This window comes from Pseudonaja textilis, chromosome 1 (assembly GCF_049901715.1).
Source record: "Pseudonaja textilis isolate UNSWEBS1 chromosome 1, rPseTex1.2, whole genome shotgun sequence".
Lineage (NCBI taxonomy): Eukaryota > Metazoa > Chordata > Lepidosauria > Squamata > Elapidae > Pseudonaja > Pseudonaja textilis.
The window spans coordinates 269,660,024-269,676,665 of NC_141990.1; the positions used below are offsets into that span (position 1 = coordinate 269,660,024).

Here is a 16,642-nt window from a genome sequence, read left to right on the forward strand (position 1 = left end):
TGGGGGAAAACAGTGCATTCCTTAAGTGCCTAGATAATTACCCTGGCAGCCCAAAGTTGTCGGAGTGCAAGGATATTACTGGAGAGCATGACTGATGACTCTTGGGGATGGATGTGTCCCATTGGGGAATACACATTTGGGGGTGGAGGGAAGACCAGGGTCAAGGGGGAAATGAATGATGTATATTAGTATCAGCTGCATCCAGCCAACACCAACATGGCCACTTCTAATAAATCAATTTTCTTTTCTCTGAGATGCAGCTAGAGACTTATGATTTGAATGCGGGTGGATTTGTTGGAGTCCTGACAGATAAATGTTCTGTGATATCTAAAGCATTTCATTTTCTCTTTACTTCTATTTTTTAAATATTTTTTAAAATATTTTATTTATTGAAGTTTATGATCACACAAAATACAATGGGAAATATAAATTAAGAGAAGAAAAGAGGGCAGTGCAGGATTTAGAGAGAAAGAAAAAGAAAAAAAAATACAAAGGGCTGACTTCCAACCCTTTCCAATAGCGTACAATACTAATACAGTTATAATCTCAACTTTTTACCTTATCTATAAGTATTAAAAGCCAATTCTATATCTTACACAATTAAATCTTCAAATCAAAAGTATAAATTTCACTTTTTCTATATTGAGTAAATTTCAGAAACAATATCCCCAAAGAAACAGAACCAAATAAAATCGTTCTTTAAAACAGTGTATATCATGATCTTAACCAAAATCCATTTTTTCTTTCTTTTCTTCCCTGTTGTGAGAAGTAATATGTATTCTAATTAGGCTTATTGATCTATCATCATTTATATTAACAAAATTCACCATACTCTTTCATGTTCTTTAACCTTAAAGGGAAAACTTCTTTATATCTATTTTGAACCTAAGATTTCCTTTTTCTAAAGACAATAAATTCTAATACATCTTTTTAAAACTTCTTCCTAACTTACATACTTTCAAATTCATTTCCAATAGTATTTTACAAACTTTAGGAATTACTCAAGCATTATATATAAGGGGAAGAAAAAGAAAGAAAAACCCATTTTCAAATCCCCTTCATAAATATAAAACTGTACATTGGAACTTTCTTTCAATTACATATATAGGCTGGTAAAAATCCATCCTAACCAGAGTTAACTAACTAAGTTACACCCTCCAGCTTGTCCTCATAGAATATTTTTCTTCTTTAGCATAGCTATGAAATAAATATAAACTATTTTTCTCATGAGATTCACAGCTTTGTTAGTATCCATAAAGAAAAAATCGCAAAGTTATTCTCTTAAGCTTGAAGGAATATAGATTTACTTGGAACTCTTCTTTCAATTTTTCAGCTTCAATTGAAGCTGAAAAAAGGCTGGGTCTTCTTTCAATTGCACTGGAAGACTTATATTTAAACTATCACCAAAGTAGATAATTATATTCCAAAATTACAGTTAAAGTCCTTTGAATTTCAAATACTTGTGGAACAGCTTCAGTGGCTTGGTAGTTTTCTGGACATGTACAGTAATAGCATCTCTAAATTACTCATTTTTCTTCCAATTACTTGAGTAATTTGTTCCTTTTATTGACTTCTTCTGAGCTGAAATGTAATTTGAAAGGAGAGATGCTGTCCTAGCTCATTAATGATAACCAACCAGCACCATCCTGTAAATCACAGCAGAAATTCGGCCCATTGTATGTCAAGTGTGCTGCATCACACTTTGCCAAATTATTAGGAGAGAAAATTTAATGACAAAATAAATATATGGTCTTAATAACTAAAATGGTTTTTAAAAAACATTTAATTGCAAATGCATGATCCTTGGTTCAGATTAAGATCCAGGCAGTACAAATCTGACTGATATCTTCAGGAAAAGCCACTCTTAACCGGCAATATTGGATTGCCATCAGATTTGATATAAGAGCAAAATTACACTTCTAACAATATATATAGATGGACTGAATGATTTTGATTCAATTTAAGTAATATAGTTGCACATACCATCTCAAAGTTCATCAACATAACCTTCAATCTATGTATTTCTTCTTGTAATTCTCTAATCAGTTTCACATTTGCATCCTGAAAAGAGACACTTTTTTGAAAAATAAGGAAACAATTCATTGATTCTAAACTATATTTATTGGACATTTTTTGGCATTATCATTCAATATATTCTGCCCTCCCAATTACCAGGAAAAAATAATAATTAAGGATTGCACATCGTTATTATTTCTCCCAATATTGAATGTCTAAATTAAATCTTCTTCCCTCAGATCTGGTGGTAATTAATAAAATCCATCAATGCGCAGAAATGATTAGATTAACTATGGTATTAAAAAATAAGGAAGAAGGAGATTTTTTTACAATATGGAATATATGGTATAATTGGCTAAAAAAAGGAAGTAAAGATGTTTAGTGAAAATGATCAAAGAAATTCTAGAGAAGAACAAGACACATGATATATGTGTATGTAAATATGTATATATGTAAAGTAATGTAAATAAATAAATATGGTAATTTAATAACAACACAATAAGTAAGGATTCAACAAACAAGCGGCAGATATATTTGAAGTAAATGAACGGAATTTTCACTAAAGGATATGTGCACTGCTGTGAAAATGCTGTAAAATGTGAGAACTTGTTTTTCTTTTTAAATTTTCTTTGAAATTTTGAATAAATATTAAAAAAAAAAATCTTCTTCCCTCTTAATGTGTGATGATTACTAGGGAACTGCATATGTAATAAGTAACAGCATACTTTACATGAGCCATGGTGGCCCAATGGTTAGAATGCAGTATTGCAGGCTAACTCTGCCCATTGCCAGGAGTTTGATTCTGATGGGGCTCAAGGTTGACTCAGCCTTCCATCCTTCTGAGGTTGGTAAAATGAGGACCCAGATTGTTGCGGGGGGCAATAGGCTGACTCTGTAAACCACTCCGAGAGGGCTGTAAAGCATTGTGGAATGGTAAATAAGTTTAAATGCTATTGCTGTTGCTACTACATCTGGTAGATAATCCTCACTTATTGACTGCTTCATTCAGCAACTAGCCAAAGCTACAATGGCATGTAAAAAGTAGTTTTACAACTAATCTTTGAACTTGCAGCTGTTGTAGCATCACCTGATCATGATTCAGGAGCTTGAGAACCAACACGCCTTTATAACATTTGCAGTGTCCCATGGTCACACGATCATGATTCGAGTATTTGGCAATTGGTGTACATTTGTGACCGTCACAGGGTCTCATGATTGCTATTTGTGACCTTCACAGCTGGCTTCTAACAATCAAAGTCATTGGAGAAGCCGGCAGGAAGTCGCAAGTTGCAACCACAACATGATGTACTTGACAATCTGCTGTTATTCACTTAACCACCACAGCAAAACTGATGTCATTAAGTTCATCAAAGTCACATTATATTACATTTAACAATCGCGTCGTTCAGCAATGGAGTAGGTGATCCCAAATATGGTGATTAAATGAGAACTACTATAACGTATTAGGAAAAAAGACGACACTAAAAAAACTGCAGCATCAATTGTTTTAAAAATGCATAAAAATTATACAAACAAAAATGATATAATCCTGTAGAGCGCTAACAAAAATGCTTAATAAAATAAAAGAAACACACAAGGTAGCTCACCTCATTTACTCGAGGTTTATTAATAATTTTTTTGGCATTTGAAGCATAGCGTAAGGTGTTCACAGTTTCATTATAGCAACAGCTTGCAGGAGAAATAGCTACAGATAGAAAAAGAAAATTATTAAAAAAATGTAAAATGTGCTTTAGATATTTTGAATGCAAAACCATTTGCACTGTGTTCTTCCATCAAGAGCATTATGTGTTGATATGCTACTCTTTTCATGCATGCAAATTATCAGAAATTGTCAGTAAGAAAAACTGAAATGTTTCAAAGAGAAATTGACTTAGAACAGTAATGGCCTTTGCTTTATGTGATTCCTTTCCTGAAGCTAAAGTTATAGCCAAGATATCTAGTAAATCCTTCACTAGGAGTCACATTTTAGAAGTTTATGCTATAAAATATATTTCTGCATCTAATCACTTATTGGCCAAATCTTTATGTTAATTCAGATAATAGATGAATCAAAAAACCAATTTTTGCCAAAGTAAACTTGAAAATATGGGTAAGTGATCTATTTTTTCAGCAGATGGTTATACCCAAACTTTTTCAGGACAGTCTTTATTAACATAGAATGATAAGCCAGCAGGCAAACAAATCTATGCTTTTTATAAAGTATGAGACAAAATTATGCCTACTCAAAATATGACAAATTAAGCCATGATGACACACACCTTAATAACATTTGACTAAATCACTGGAACATGCTGTGTCCACGTCCCTGTTTGAAAATTTTGTACAAATTTTAGCTTATTCGTTATTTGACAGTGATGGCTGCCTGACCTAATGAACAAATAGGATTAATTACCCAGTCTCAACATCTTTTTTACATCATGGTGACCAAAACTGGATGCAGAGATATTACATTGTCCTCGGGCAATTACCAGAATACTGTTTTTGGGAATATTTAGATCATATGAACACTCCTGAAATCAAAGCAAATCATTATACTTACTTGCAACCATTATGGTCTTGGAATTGCCACCCAGACTATCCTTCAGGAGCCAAGTAAGAATGGAATCCCGATATGGAATATAAGCTTGGCGCTTGCAGCTATTGATATTGGAGCCACAGTAACTGTCTGTACGGTCACTGTCCACTTCACTGGCTATACTGCTGATGCTCTGGCAACTGCTGAACATCTGAGTGTTTTCGGCTAAGAAGCAAGAAAAAAAAGGTCAGACTTATATAGTTAAAAAAAAAATATTTCAAACAATCCAAAAATATTTTTTTCATGCTATAGTAACTTTGAGTAAAAGTGTACTATTTTGTTCAGGGGTGTCAAACTCAAGGCCCGGGGGGCAGGATCTGGGACACAGGGGCTACCCTGGAAACAGTGAAGGATAGGTCCGCAATGCTTCTGCCAGCGAAAATAGGCTCCCGAGCTGCATTTCACCAGCAGAGGGTTGCAGGAGGCCGTGGGAGCAGAAAATGGAGCTCGGGAGCCCATTTGCACCGGAAAAATGATTGGGCCACCACAGGCGCCTTGACACGAGTGACGTCGAGTTGGCCATGTCCCCCCCCAGCCCCCCATGGTCAAATACAAACCTTATGCAGCCTTCAGTGAAATTGAGTTTGACACCCCTGGTTTTGTTACTCAATCATTATGGTCTTTTGATCACAGGTTAGGCAGCTTTTAAGGTGCCAAAGATCACAATTCAGCCATCCAATTTTATATATAGAAAGCCATCAAATGGGGTTTTAATGACATCAGAAAAGCACAGTGGATATTTCATCCCATGGACGAGGGACTCCAAAGAGAAAAATAGAAGAAAAGGTCTTTGGGAATTAAATTAGTACCATTCTCATGCTTAAGCACTTCCAACAAGAAAATGTGAAGAATGAGCACCAACATTGGTGTTGGGAAACTATTGTCATGGCAAATGGCACCTGTAAATGACAAATGGTTGGTGGAACAAATCCTTTTGCACTTATTTTATTTGCTTTTAATTTTTAACGGTATTTTCCTAGACAAGTGTTACTTCATGTGTTGTTCTGATGATTTAATGATGTGATCCATTTATGTTTTCATGCTATTCTATCCATACTGTTTTCTAACAGCACAAAAGAAAAATAATGGGATGTTAATAGAAGAAACATTTCTTCTATTAATCAGAAAGGACTAGCACGTATATGCGAGGAGAACATTTACCTTTTCATAGAAGAAAGAAACTTCAGGGAAAGATCTGAATATACTTGGAAGTTCCCAACAGAAAGATAGAAAGATTTATCCCCAGGAAAGATAGATATTGGAAATCCCTTTTTTCTTCTTTTCTTTTCCCTTTTCTTTTCTTATCTCTATGGATTCCAGCTACAAAATTATTTTAAATTCCATAAAGCAAGTTTTTCTCACAGTTTAGCCAAGTTCATACAGAAGAAAAGATTCACAGTAAATATCAAAATTCTTTATTTGTAACTTATGTACAGATCATGCTTACTACAAACTTACTACAAACAATATGTCTTTTCTTAAATCAATTAATTTCTTTCCTTCCTTCTCAAATAAACATACAGAATGAAGAAGCAGAATGAGGCATAATATTATAGTACTGTATGTTATAAAATGTAGTACTAGCTTTCCTTTTTCTTTGAATAGTAGAATATGTATATTCACCCCTGATTTACTTATAAAATAATAGAGGTGGGATAAAAATCAAATAAAGAACAACCATAAGGTACTTCAAGGAACCCACTTAATTATATCTAATATATGTTTGCTAACTTGAACATGATGGAAACATTTGAAACTCACTAAAAATGCAAACAGGGTGGCATCTTATAAGTGACCAGACACTCATATATGAATGATTCACATCATTCTCACCCATTATTTAGCTGCTACTCTCTTCAGCAAATTGCTGACACTTCCCCATCATTGAAAGCAAGGAGTTTGCCACTACTGTTACTAGGAAGGGGCTGGTAGGCAGAGTCCATTCATTCACTAAGTGATTCTTTCTTCATCTCTCTTCTAGGGAATCACAACATGTCCAAGTTTCTGAATGTTATGATTGTCAAGCAGTAGAGTGGAAGGAAACAGAAAGAAAGTAGAGAAGGAATTTAAGTCTAATAGAATAGAATAGAATAGAATAGAATAGAATAGAATAGAATAGAATAGAATAGAATAGAATAGAATACTTCATTGGCCAAGTGTGATTGGACATGCAAGGAATTTGTCTTGGTATAAATACTCTCAGTATACAAAAAGAAAGATTGCTCTTTCCTCATTTTCCTTAATACTGCAGCTGCTTCCTGTTTGCCTGTTGATACTAAAAGATAACAGGAAATAAGGCAACTTAGCAGGAAGAAGCTGAGAGTGGATAAAACCAGCAGCACCCTTTACTGTTCCTTGCACTCCTCATTTCTTGCAAAAAGGTGAGAAGGAAAGCAGAAGGGCAAAGAATGCTGCTTCCTAGTCTTCCCTCTCAAGTCACCCTGCTGCTTTTCTCGGTTTCCCAAATTGACTGCAAAATCATCACAGATAAACAAAGAGCCAAGAAAATGTCAGTAGGGCAACTATTGTTTTGGTAGTGGTAAAGAAATGAAGTAGACAGGTGGGACCCCAAGAAAATTAAATACAGAAGATAAACAGTAGAGGTTCCATAGTGACAATGGAAAAGCAGTATGGGAAGGGGGACTGGAGAAAACTTGAGCTTTTGCCACAGCTGGTCATCTGCAAGATAAGACGCCTCAGAGGGCTGCATGACATTTCTCGGACCACGTTCAAACTGGAGATGTGCATCATTGCTCTAATTAATTAATCCACAGAAGCGAAGGCAAGAGTTTCTTCAAAAAAAAAAGATGACCAAGACAAGAAATCACAACTTATCATAAAGTATGAAGGCTTCTTTTATAATCCTGTCTCCCATCTAATAGCAAATGAAGTATTTTATGAATACAGTACTTCATATATTTACTCATAGCCGCTTGCAAGTATGCATCATAGGAGAAGCTCAATAGGTAGTCCATTAACATTTCATTACGGTTTAAATAAAAGTTAATATTATGTTTACCTAAAGCAGAGATAACAATTCCAAGAGTTACTAATGATTTGTTAATGTTGCCACCCTCTGTGATTCGATGTTTGCAATAACTAGGATCGGCCTTTTCACTGAAACACACAACCAAAACGATAATTGAAGTAACAGTGATAATTATCAGCATATAAAAGTAGAAATAAGAAATGAAAAAACACCCCGCAGCTCTCAAATAATGAAAAGAACAGCCTATTTTCACAAATGCAAGCCCCTACATAAAGTTTTCTAATATTTCCAAAAGATGCAAAGTTTAAACTTTAGCAAGGAAGTCTTTGACTTGTACATGGACTTACCACCCATATGGCCATCTAGATATTACAGAATTACTATTCTATTATCAGTTCTATCACAGGCAATCTGAACTCAAAGTACATGCACTCATAACACTGACAAAATATGAATATAATCGCTTCCAAAGAATAAAGAACCTGTATATCCATCCACTAGAAGGCAGACGCATTCCAAGGTTTCATTTTTTCCAGAGCACTGAAATTATTCCCAAACACCATGTATAGTAAGTGCATCTTCACATAATCTGTTAAGTACTACATACAGCTCTAATAAAATCCATTTCACTACTTCTCCCTTTGTAATATATTATGTTTGGCAAATGTCAGTTCAACTTTTCACCTTCTATTAAGAACATTAGTCAAAAAAGGTGTTAATCGACATTTGTAATGTAGTAATAATCAGTTTATTGATATGAGTTTCAAAATCTATTTTGGATTTTATTTTGAAGCACACGAGAAAGCCAATAAAGGCAGGCAAGCTCATGTGTAAGACAATTTACATACAGCTATCTAAATTAAAATTGCAGGTTGCCTACCAATTAAAGATACTATGTCTTGTATACTTCAAATGTACCCAAGAATTTCCCCAGCATCCACATATAGGAATTCCACAGTGAACAGTACAAAATAGAAATAATATTAACAGTAAACAATTATGAATAATTGGCTTTTTAAGAGGCAAACTCCAAAAACCAAGTATTACCTGCCTGCAAGGTCCACTAAATTGATCTTGCTTGCTGTTTCAGAAGGCAGATTATTCTCAAGTATAGCCTGAAGGAAAACAAATTCAAGCAGTGTAATTTCAGAGTAAAATTCTAATTCTTCTATACTCCAAAACAGACTGATTGTGTGGGATGCTTCAAGTGGTTAACTTGCATTTATACCAATGGGATTGCGTGCCTGCAAAGCATATGTATTCATTTGATTTTTATCCTACTACAGTCTCAATTCTTGGAGGTTATTATGTCAAATTTAAAACAATAATTAAAACAATATGCAATCCAAATAGCAAAAATAAAATCATAGCATGAGAGGGAGATGCTATGATGAACACATAATTAAAATTCCTAATCTACTTTAAGATAACATAAGCACTGAAGATTTTCATCAGATATGAAGTTGCAAAGGCAATATCAACCTTTTATCTCAGCAGTTCATTGGGCAGAGAGGGAGAAAGTGTGAAAATGGAAGGCAGGTTGGCATAAAGGAGAAACAGAAGGATATGAGGGGAAAAAAGAGAGGAAGAGATAATGATGGCCTTCTCACTTTTGGTTTTCACCCTACTCATCAATATCAAATTAGCTCAACTAAAGGGGATGCAGCTTTCAACTGAAAAAAAATGCCACTCATCAGTGGTTGCACATTTATTAGTATAATATAATGTTCCATGGTACAAATTTCTTTTATGACAATGTCATTTTGTTATAATGTATTCACAGATGAAATCAACACCAACAAGATTTGCTTTTATGAGTTTCAAAAATTACTGGGAAAATTCAACTCACCTGAGTATATTGGATTGTGAAAATAGCATGAGATCTACTGCTGGCATCATGAACATGGGTAGCTGCCGTGATTCTACACACACAAAAAAGGAAAGTTGTTATTTTATTTTTTGTGAGGTAAGTAATAGTGACTATGACAACTTACATGGAAGAATAAACATGAAAACAAGTTAACCATCAAATACAAAATTCAGATTATGGTACAAGCAGCTGAAGTTTAGACCATATATGGATTATCCTTAGAACTAAATGTAAAACTATATTCCACCACATGACTAAGCTATATAGAATCACATGGACTTCACATACTGCTATATATAGATTATTTCCATGATTTTTATAAAACACAAGAAAAGAAGTTTCATAGAATTAAAACATTTAAATTAAGAAACAATTATTTATTCAAGATTACATCTGCAGGTTGAAAACACCACTGATTAGTATGTTATTATAGAGCATAATTCCTTGCAATGATTAACCATTCCTTTTGCTGATGGAAGCTGCAATATAGAAGGACAATGAGAAAAATAATTATGAAAAAGAAGCTAACATGAATTAGAGCACTTTAATACAAAATACCTATTTGCTATCCCTTCTTCCAGAAGTTCAACTACTTGTCTGTAGTCTGTAACCACGTGTTGAGATAGCCCTGGAAGAGATTTTAGAAAAGAAGAATCAATAGTTTTAAAAAATCTTCCTGTCTTTTATCCCAAAGATACTTTTTCAAGAGGCAACTGGACTTTCTGGCTTTCCTTTGAATATGTTTCGCTTCTCATCCAAGAAGCTTCTTCAGCACTCATGATGTAACCTAGTTTGGATAATGAAACATCCACAAGAAAACAAGCAAACTCTGAGAGCACCAAGGACTCCTTATTTCAACCTTACAAATGCTCTCCCTTATTGGAAAAGCACCTTTGGGACAACCAGGACCTGGATGGCTGAGAATCTCCATAGACATTCCTGTCTTTTAATACTCGGGATCCAGAGGGCACTAAATAATAGAAATCTTTTCTGTGACATTGAGATTAGCACTTTTTGATGATCTCCCCTGCAGCAGAAGCCTTCCTAATGGGATATCCCAGAACAGGCCTGTCAAACTGGCGGCCTGTGGGCCAGATGTCACGTGCAGGCCATGCCCACCCCATGCCCATCCCAGCTGTACAAAGGCAAAAAACATTACGATATCTGGCCCGTGACACGATGGAGTTTGACACCTGTGTCCTAGAAGATCTTTTCCTGTGACATGATAGAGTTTGTCACCTGTGCCCTAGAAGATCTTTTCCTGTGTGGAGCCCAGCCTGTGAAATGCACTAACCAAGGAGATGTTTTCGGCCTCCAACTAAAAATAGCACATGGGGGGGGGGAATGAAAAAAGAACAATATCATCTGCCAAATGTTTAATTATTACTTCAATCAATTTTTGATTTTAATGTTTCTGGGTTTTTCTCCCCACTGTGCTCCTTTGATTTTTACACTTACTAATTTGTTGTAAGCTAACTTGAATGCCCAAAAGACAAAAGAGTAGGATATATATTTCATAAACAAAGATTTCAAATAGAAAAATATATTATGCTGAAACAAAGGATTACAGTATTGCTGGAACAAGAAGGGATAACGGTTTAAGGTAATTGTGAATACAAAATTAATGAATCAAACTTAAGTTACATAATGCACTTTAATTGTATGGAATATAAGAAATATGTATTACTAAGGATACCTAGCGATTGCACAAAGCATTCTCCATATGTTTCAAATAATCTCCTATGTCTCCTTTTCCCTTATTAATCTCTATTAAAACATAATATGTAACAGGTACTTTCCAAGCAATAGTCAAACAGGTAGGTAATGGGATTGGAAAATGTCACATCCATTTTCAGTTTAGACATCAAAGTGACAGAAAACAATGAAGCAATTTTACTTCCTCTGGGAGTAAAATGGTTTAGAAATCTCAGAAATAAATAAATTTGTTCCCTGTAATCATAGTCATCAGCTACACAGTGACAACATAGGTTAACTGAGCGAAGATCTGAAAGGCATTAAGAGGAGTAGATGGACTGGTCAGGTAAGTTGATAGCATCAATAGAAAAGGAAGGCATGAAGAAGATTAAACAGAGGGGAGGGTGAACTAACTGGGTAGTGTCTTCCAGTATGCCAATGGGAGATAAGGCTCTGGGTGGGCTGGTCCATAGATTCTGTAAAGGTGAAGGTATACAGAGTAAGGAAGATGAGATATGCAAGATCCATTGATTGAATAGGATGGTGATGAACTATATTTTATGTCCACAACTTACAGATATTTGAAAATGGCTCAAATAGACTCCTCCCCAATTTGCTTGAGTATATGGAGGATGAAAAAGTACAGCATAATCAGACTTGCAAGATTCTGTTATTATACATGAATTCAATAAATGTAATTTTAGCTTTCCTATAGAATTGATCTCTTGTTCACCTAATAGGGCTAATAGAACAGGAAAGTTGGACAACGTACTTTCAGCCTTACCCTATTTGCCTATTAAGTTTCTTAGACTTTCCTTGGACAAAATCTGGAGCACCTAAAATGGTTTGTGTTTCAAATCAGCTGGCCATTGACTCACCTGGAAGAATCTGACTGTAGTGCCTTATATTTTCAATTGAACAATAACTTTAAATATATGATAAATTCCAACCAATAACTGGCAAATTTAGAGATATAGTTGATGTTCATGGCAGAGCACATTAATGCAGGCTGCTCTTGGTATACATTCTATAGTGCATCCATCAGAGTGCATCCATAAACACTAACACAGAAGACACAGTGAAAACTCCTTAAACTCACAACACCTGAACAGACTGAAACATAGTTAGCTTTAAAACTGGGAGCATCCTAAACCAATTCTTCCTTCTGATCTTTCAAGACTTCCTAGTCATGTTAGGTACTGATGGGTCCTTCCATTTATATATCAGGTTCATATTACACTATTAGTATGATATGATTAATAATTCATTCAAATGGAATTATCAATTTTGAAATCAGTTCAGTATGGGTATTCAGTAAAGCATTTTATGTCAATCACATGACACTGTTAAACAAAGAGGGTTTTATTTTATTTTTAGACATAGCGACAAGCTTTTTTGAAAGTCTGAACTGCAGTGTTACACTGTTAGCAGCAGAGAGATATCAGTATTTTGCAAGACCTTATGAACTGATCCTTAGAGACACATTAAATACAACAGCCTTATATGGAATGCCCCCTAAAGATTAGGCAGATGTAATTAGCTAGATCCTAATTACCTGTTTTGTCAAGAACAATCTTATCTACAAAATTCCATACAAAGTACACCTTTCAAAAGTAGTTTGTATTAATAATTTTAGTTTTTAGTAGTTTTTCATTAGTAGCCTGCGCCACTATTAAGAATATCGTATGCAAGGTTTACATTCAATAATTTTCTGACCAAAACTTATTGACAATTTACCTCCAATAAATTTTGGCAGCAACTGGAATATATGTCAGTCATTAGATAGCTAGGTGCATAAAACATAAAGTTAGGAAAATTTAGAAGTGCCACAAGCTCTTTGAATATCATTGGATCTCCCTCTATCCCTCAGAACTTCTAGAAACAGTAAGCAAAAGCGTAGCAAAAGGAATGATAAAATGATAAAACATTTCACAAGATGTAAGGAAATGAAATTGAAAGAAAAACTTTCTTTCTCTCTCTCTGAATATAATCTACCTTTAAAAAGACAATTACCTTGAACATATGGACCCATCTCAGGATGTTCACGGACACGAAGTGTATACGGCTTCTTATGGTTTGACTGCCTTAATAAATCACGGACTTGCTCATTATAAATTTCTAGGAAACTACAAAGAAATAGAGATGAGCAAAATATTCTTCATCAAAGTATTTGGACAGTGAAGTAGCAAAGTCAATCCAGCAAAGTAATAGTGGGGAAAACAATAGAGAGTTTGACAAAAAATATTTTGGTGTTTTTTTATTGATTGGCTTAAGATCCGTCCTGGCTATTTTTGTGATGAAATTAATACAGTCACAAAATATTGTAAGAATAGCTTTGGGGAGTATTTGGTAGAGAGGCACAGCAACCATGTGGAAACACCTTAGGTGTTAATACTATGTTTCAATCTAAAATGATCCTTTCCTCTCAGAGAAGATTCTTGTTAAGAAAGGGAATTTGGAGAGTTGTGCATGTTGGAGAGCTGTGTATTGCCTTGCATTCAGTTTTTTAAAAGCCTTCAAAGGAATGAACGTAATACCCGATTATAACTCTATAAAGCAGCCTTTCTTGGGATTTTATGGGAATGACTGAACAATCCCACAAAAAGGAATGACTGCTTTAAAGAATTGTAGAAACTGCTACGTTCATATTCCTAGACATTCTGAAGTACCTTTTAGGAATCAAATCAGAAACACTGCAAAACCCTATTAATTCCATTCCCTGCATTTTTGCATCTGTAAAAGCTATTATTTAAATATATATTACATTTACTGTTAATATATCACTAAATATTTACTTTGACAAACTATCATAACCAATGCCTATGTTATACTGTCAGTGTAAAAGTTTTATAAAGTTTATAGATCTTCTAAATGTTTAACTGAACAGTCTAAATATTAGACATCCAAACATCCTCTAAAACATGATGTAATTACAAATGACAATAATTATGCTTTCTAGTTCAAAGAAACACAGACAGAAAGAAATTGCTAGTGGTTTGATACAGAAAGGAAGAATTGGTAAAAACATATGACCATATGATAAAATTAAGGAATACCTACCTAACTTCTACTCTGCATGATGTTGACTGCTTGGAAGAGGCACTTTCTCTTGAAAAAAGACCCTATGAAAAGCAATAATTTATATTTTCTATCTTCTGTGAGAAAATTAAGGAAACTTAAATGAAGTGTTTCATTTAATAACATAAATACCTGACATATCCGAGGTGTTAATCCAATGGAAGCCTTGAAAAAAAGAAGAGATTATGTGAAAACTGTTCCTCATGTGTTTTAGAAGAATCATTACTACTGATTCAACTTCCAGAATTCTCCGGGTCTATGACAATTCGCCATAGCCTACTCGCCATGTCCAACTCGCTATGGCCAACTCTCCACAGGACCACTTGCTGTAGGCCAAGAGTAACACTAATATCAAAGAAACGGTGCAATAGAATCATTAAAGAAAGGATGCAAAGGGAGGGACAGAATGAAATGTGAATGGCAAAAATTAAAATACATTTTTATTTATTTAAAATAATTAAGTAGGATTATTAAATTGGCTTGCAGCAAGTTGTCCCACAGTGAGTTTGTCATGGCGAGTTGTCCTGTAGTGAGCTGCCTGTGGTGAGTTAGCTGCAGCACGCTGACCTGGCAAGTTGTCCCATTCTGCAATTCCCCAGCCAGCCATACTGAGCCATGCTGAGTGTTAAAGTCTCCCCATCTTAACAGTTGTTAAGGTTGAGGAACATTGATCAAAAGTGTAGAGTTAGTGTCGAGGAAACACACAGAGAAATACATGTCAAGCAAAGGGAATAGCACAAAATAATGTTCCGGCTTAAAATTGTCATCATACCTGTGCTTCAACTTCACAAAGCCAAACTAACTGGCGTTCCATGATATTATTTTACATGCTTTCTTATATAGAGGAGTATATTATTAGTATATGACTATATTCTTGTAAAATAGTATGTAAAGTATTATTTTAATACGGTATGAACTAGGAAATGGTTACATCTGTTATATTAATGCAAACAATTAAATTGCCATTTTTTTAAAAAAAAAACCTTCATATGGTGATCTTGAATGTTAGAACTATTTTTTTAAAAAATAAGATAAAGCAAAGTACAGAATCAAAAGTATAACTCACTGGAGTTCCCATCATGGTATATGTTTTTCCTGAACCTGTCTGTCCATAAGCAAAAAGACAAATGTTGTATCCTTTAAAAGCACTGGATAACACCATTGTCCCAAGATCCTGAAAAACCTGCAAAGAACAAAGAGAGAAATTATACTCGGATGTGTGATGCAAGTTTAATGTTCGTACATCTAAAATGCTTTGAAATTCTAGCATAGAGTTTCTCAAAAGAGAGAGAGGGAATGCAAAGGTAAATGTACATTTTAAATTTTTAAATTTCCCTCCGATCAACATAATGAAATTACTTCACAAAGCTTCTTTTACATACATTTCATTCTTAACAGATACAAGTAATCCTCGGCTTATGACCACAATTGAGGCCAAAATTTCCACTGCTAATCAAGACAGTTAAGTGAGTTTTGCCTCATTTTATGACTTTTCATGCCAGAGTTCTTAAATGAATCACTGCAGCTGTTAAGTTAGTAACACGGTTGTTAAATGAATCTTGCTTCCCCGTTGATTTTGTTTGTCCATTCACATAAACTTGGGACATTGCAACTGATAAAAGTACATGCTGGTTGCCAAGTATTCTAATTTTGATCATAGGACCACAGAGATGCTGCAATGGTTGGAAGTGTGAAAAATGGTCATAAATCACCTTTTTCATTGCCATTGTAACTTTGAACGGTCATTAAACAAATGATTGTAAGACGACTACTACTTGTATTGGTCAATAGTGAGATCAACATATGAATATTTGAAGTTTGTTTATATTAATCATTGTTACTGATATCTATTTGGTGCATATTTTGTAAATGTGTTCTGTGACCAAAATAATGTTTTATTTGATTTGTCTTATTGAGGATGAGGGTCATTTCCCAGAAGACAAAAAAAAAAAAAGGATTACATGGACTTGCAGCTCAATGACAGCCTCACAGCTGGTTAATTTATGATGGAATGAATAGCAAAAGTGCAGTTAAGTTTAATGAAGGAAGGATACTTAAATAACAACATGTAGTAAAGTTCCTTCTGGTGAATGGCAAGAAAAAGAGAAGGAAAATGTATTTTGGGTGGGTTTGGTAAGTATATGCAGTTAATCAAGATTTATGGAGGTGGTTGATCAATTAACAACAGATCCCACTTCCATCTACTCTGCTCCCGCCCTCCCTATCTGAAATTGGATCATAGCTTTTGTTTGTCGGTATTAATTTATTTACATTTTTAGCGTGTGTGTGTCTGTTTGTGTGTGTGCGTGTGTGTGTGTGTGTGTGTGTGTGTGTGTGTGTGTCTTTTAAGATTGTAAGCTGCCCAGGCTTACTCTGTAGTAAGATAGATAGCTGATAC

General features: G+C 34.6%; 1 protein-coding gene across 1 annotated transcript in view; it reads right to left on the reverse strand.

Moving 5' to 3' along the window:
- STARD9 (StAR related lipid transfer domain containing 9) overlaps window positions 1-16,642 on the reverse strand; it is a 93,371-nt gene that overhangs the window by 45,722 nt on the left and 31,007 nt on the right. The window contains exons 4-14 of the mRNA XM_026703939.2: window positions 15,311-15,427; window positions 14,377-14,409; window positions 14,227-14,288; window positions 13,180-13,292; window positions 10,030-10,099; window positions 9,451-9,523; window positions 8,649-8,716; window positions 7,632-7,729; window positions 4,577-4,777; window positions 3,624-3,721; window positions 1,984-2,061 (exon numbers count right to left, since the gene is read on the reverse strand). Coding sequence (XP_026559724.2) covers window positions 1,984-2,061; window positions 3,624-3,721; window positions 4,577-4,777; window positions 7,632-7,729; window positions 8,649-8,716; window positions 9,451-9,523; window positions 10,030-10,099; window positions 13,180-13,292; window positions 14,227-14,288; window positions 14,377-14,409; window positions 15,311-15,427 — 1,011 coding nt within the window. The remainder of the gene's footprint in view (window positions 1-1,983; window positions 2,062-3,623; window positions 3,722-4,576; window positions 4,778-7,631; window positions 7,730-8,648; window positions 8,717-9,450; window positions 9,524-10,029; window positions 10,100-13,179; window positions 13,293-14,226; window positions 14,289-14,376; window positions 14,410-15,310; window positions 15,428-16,642) is intronic.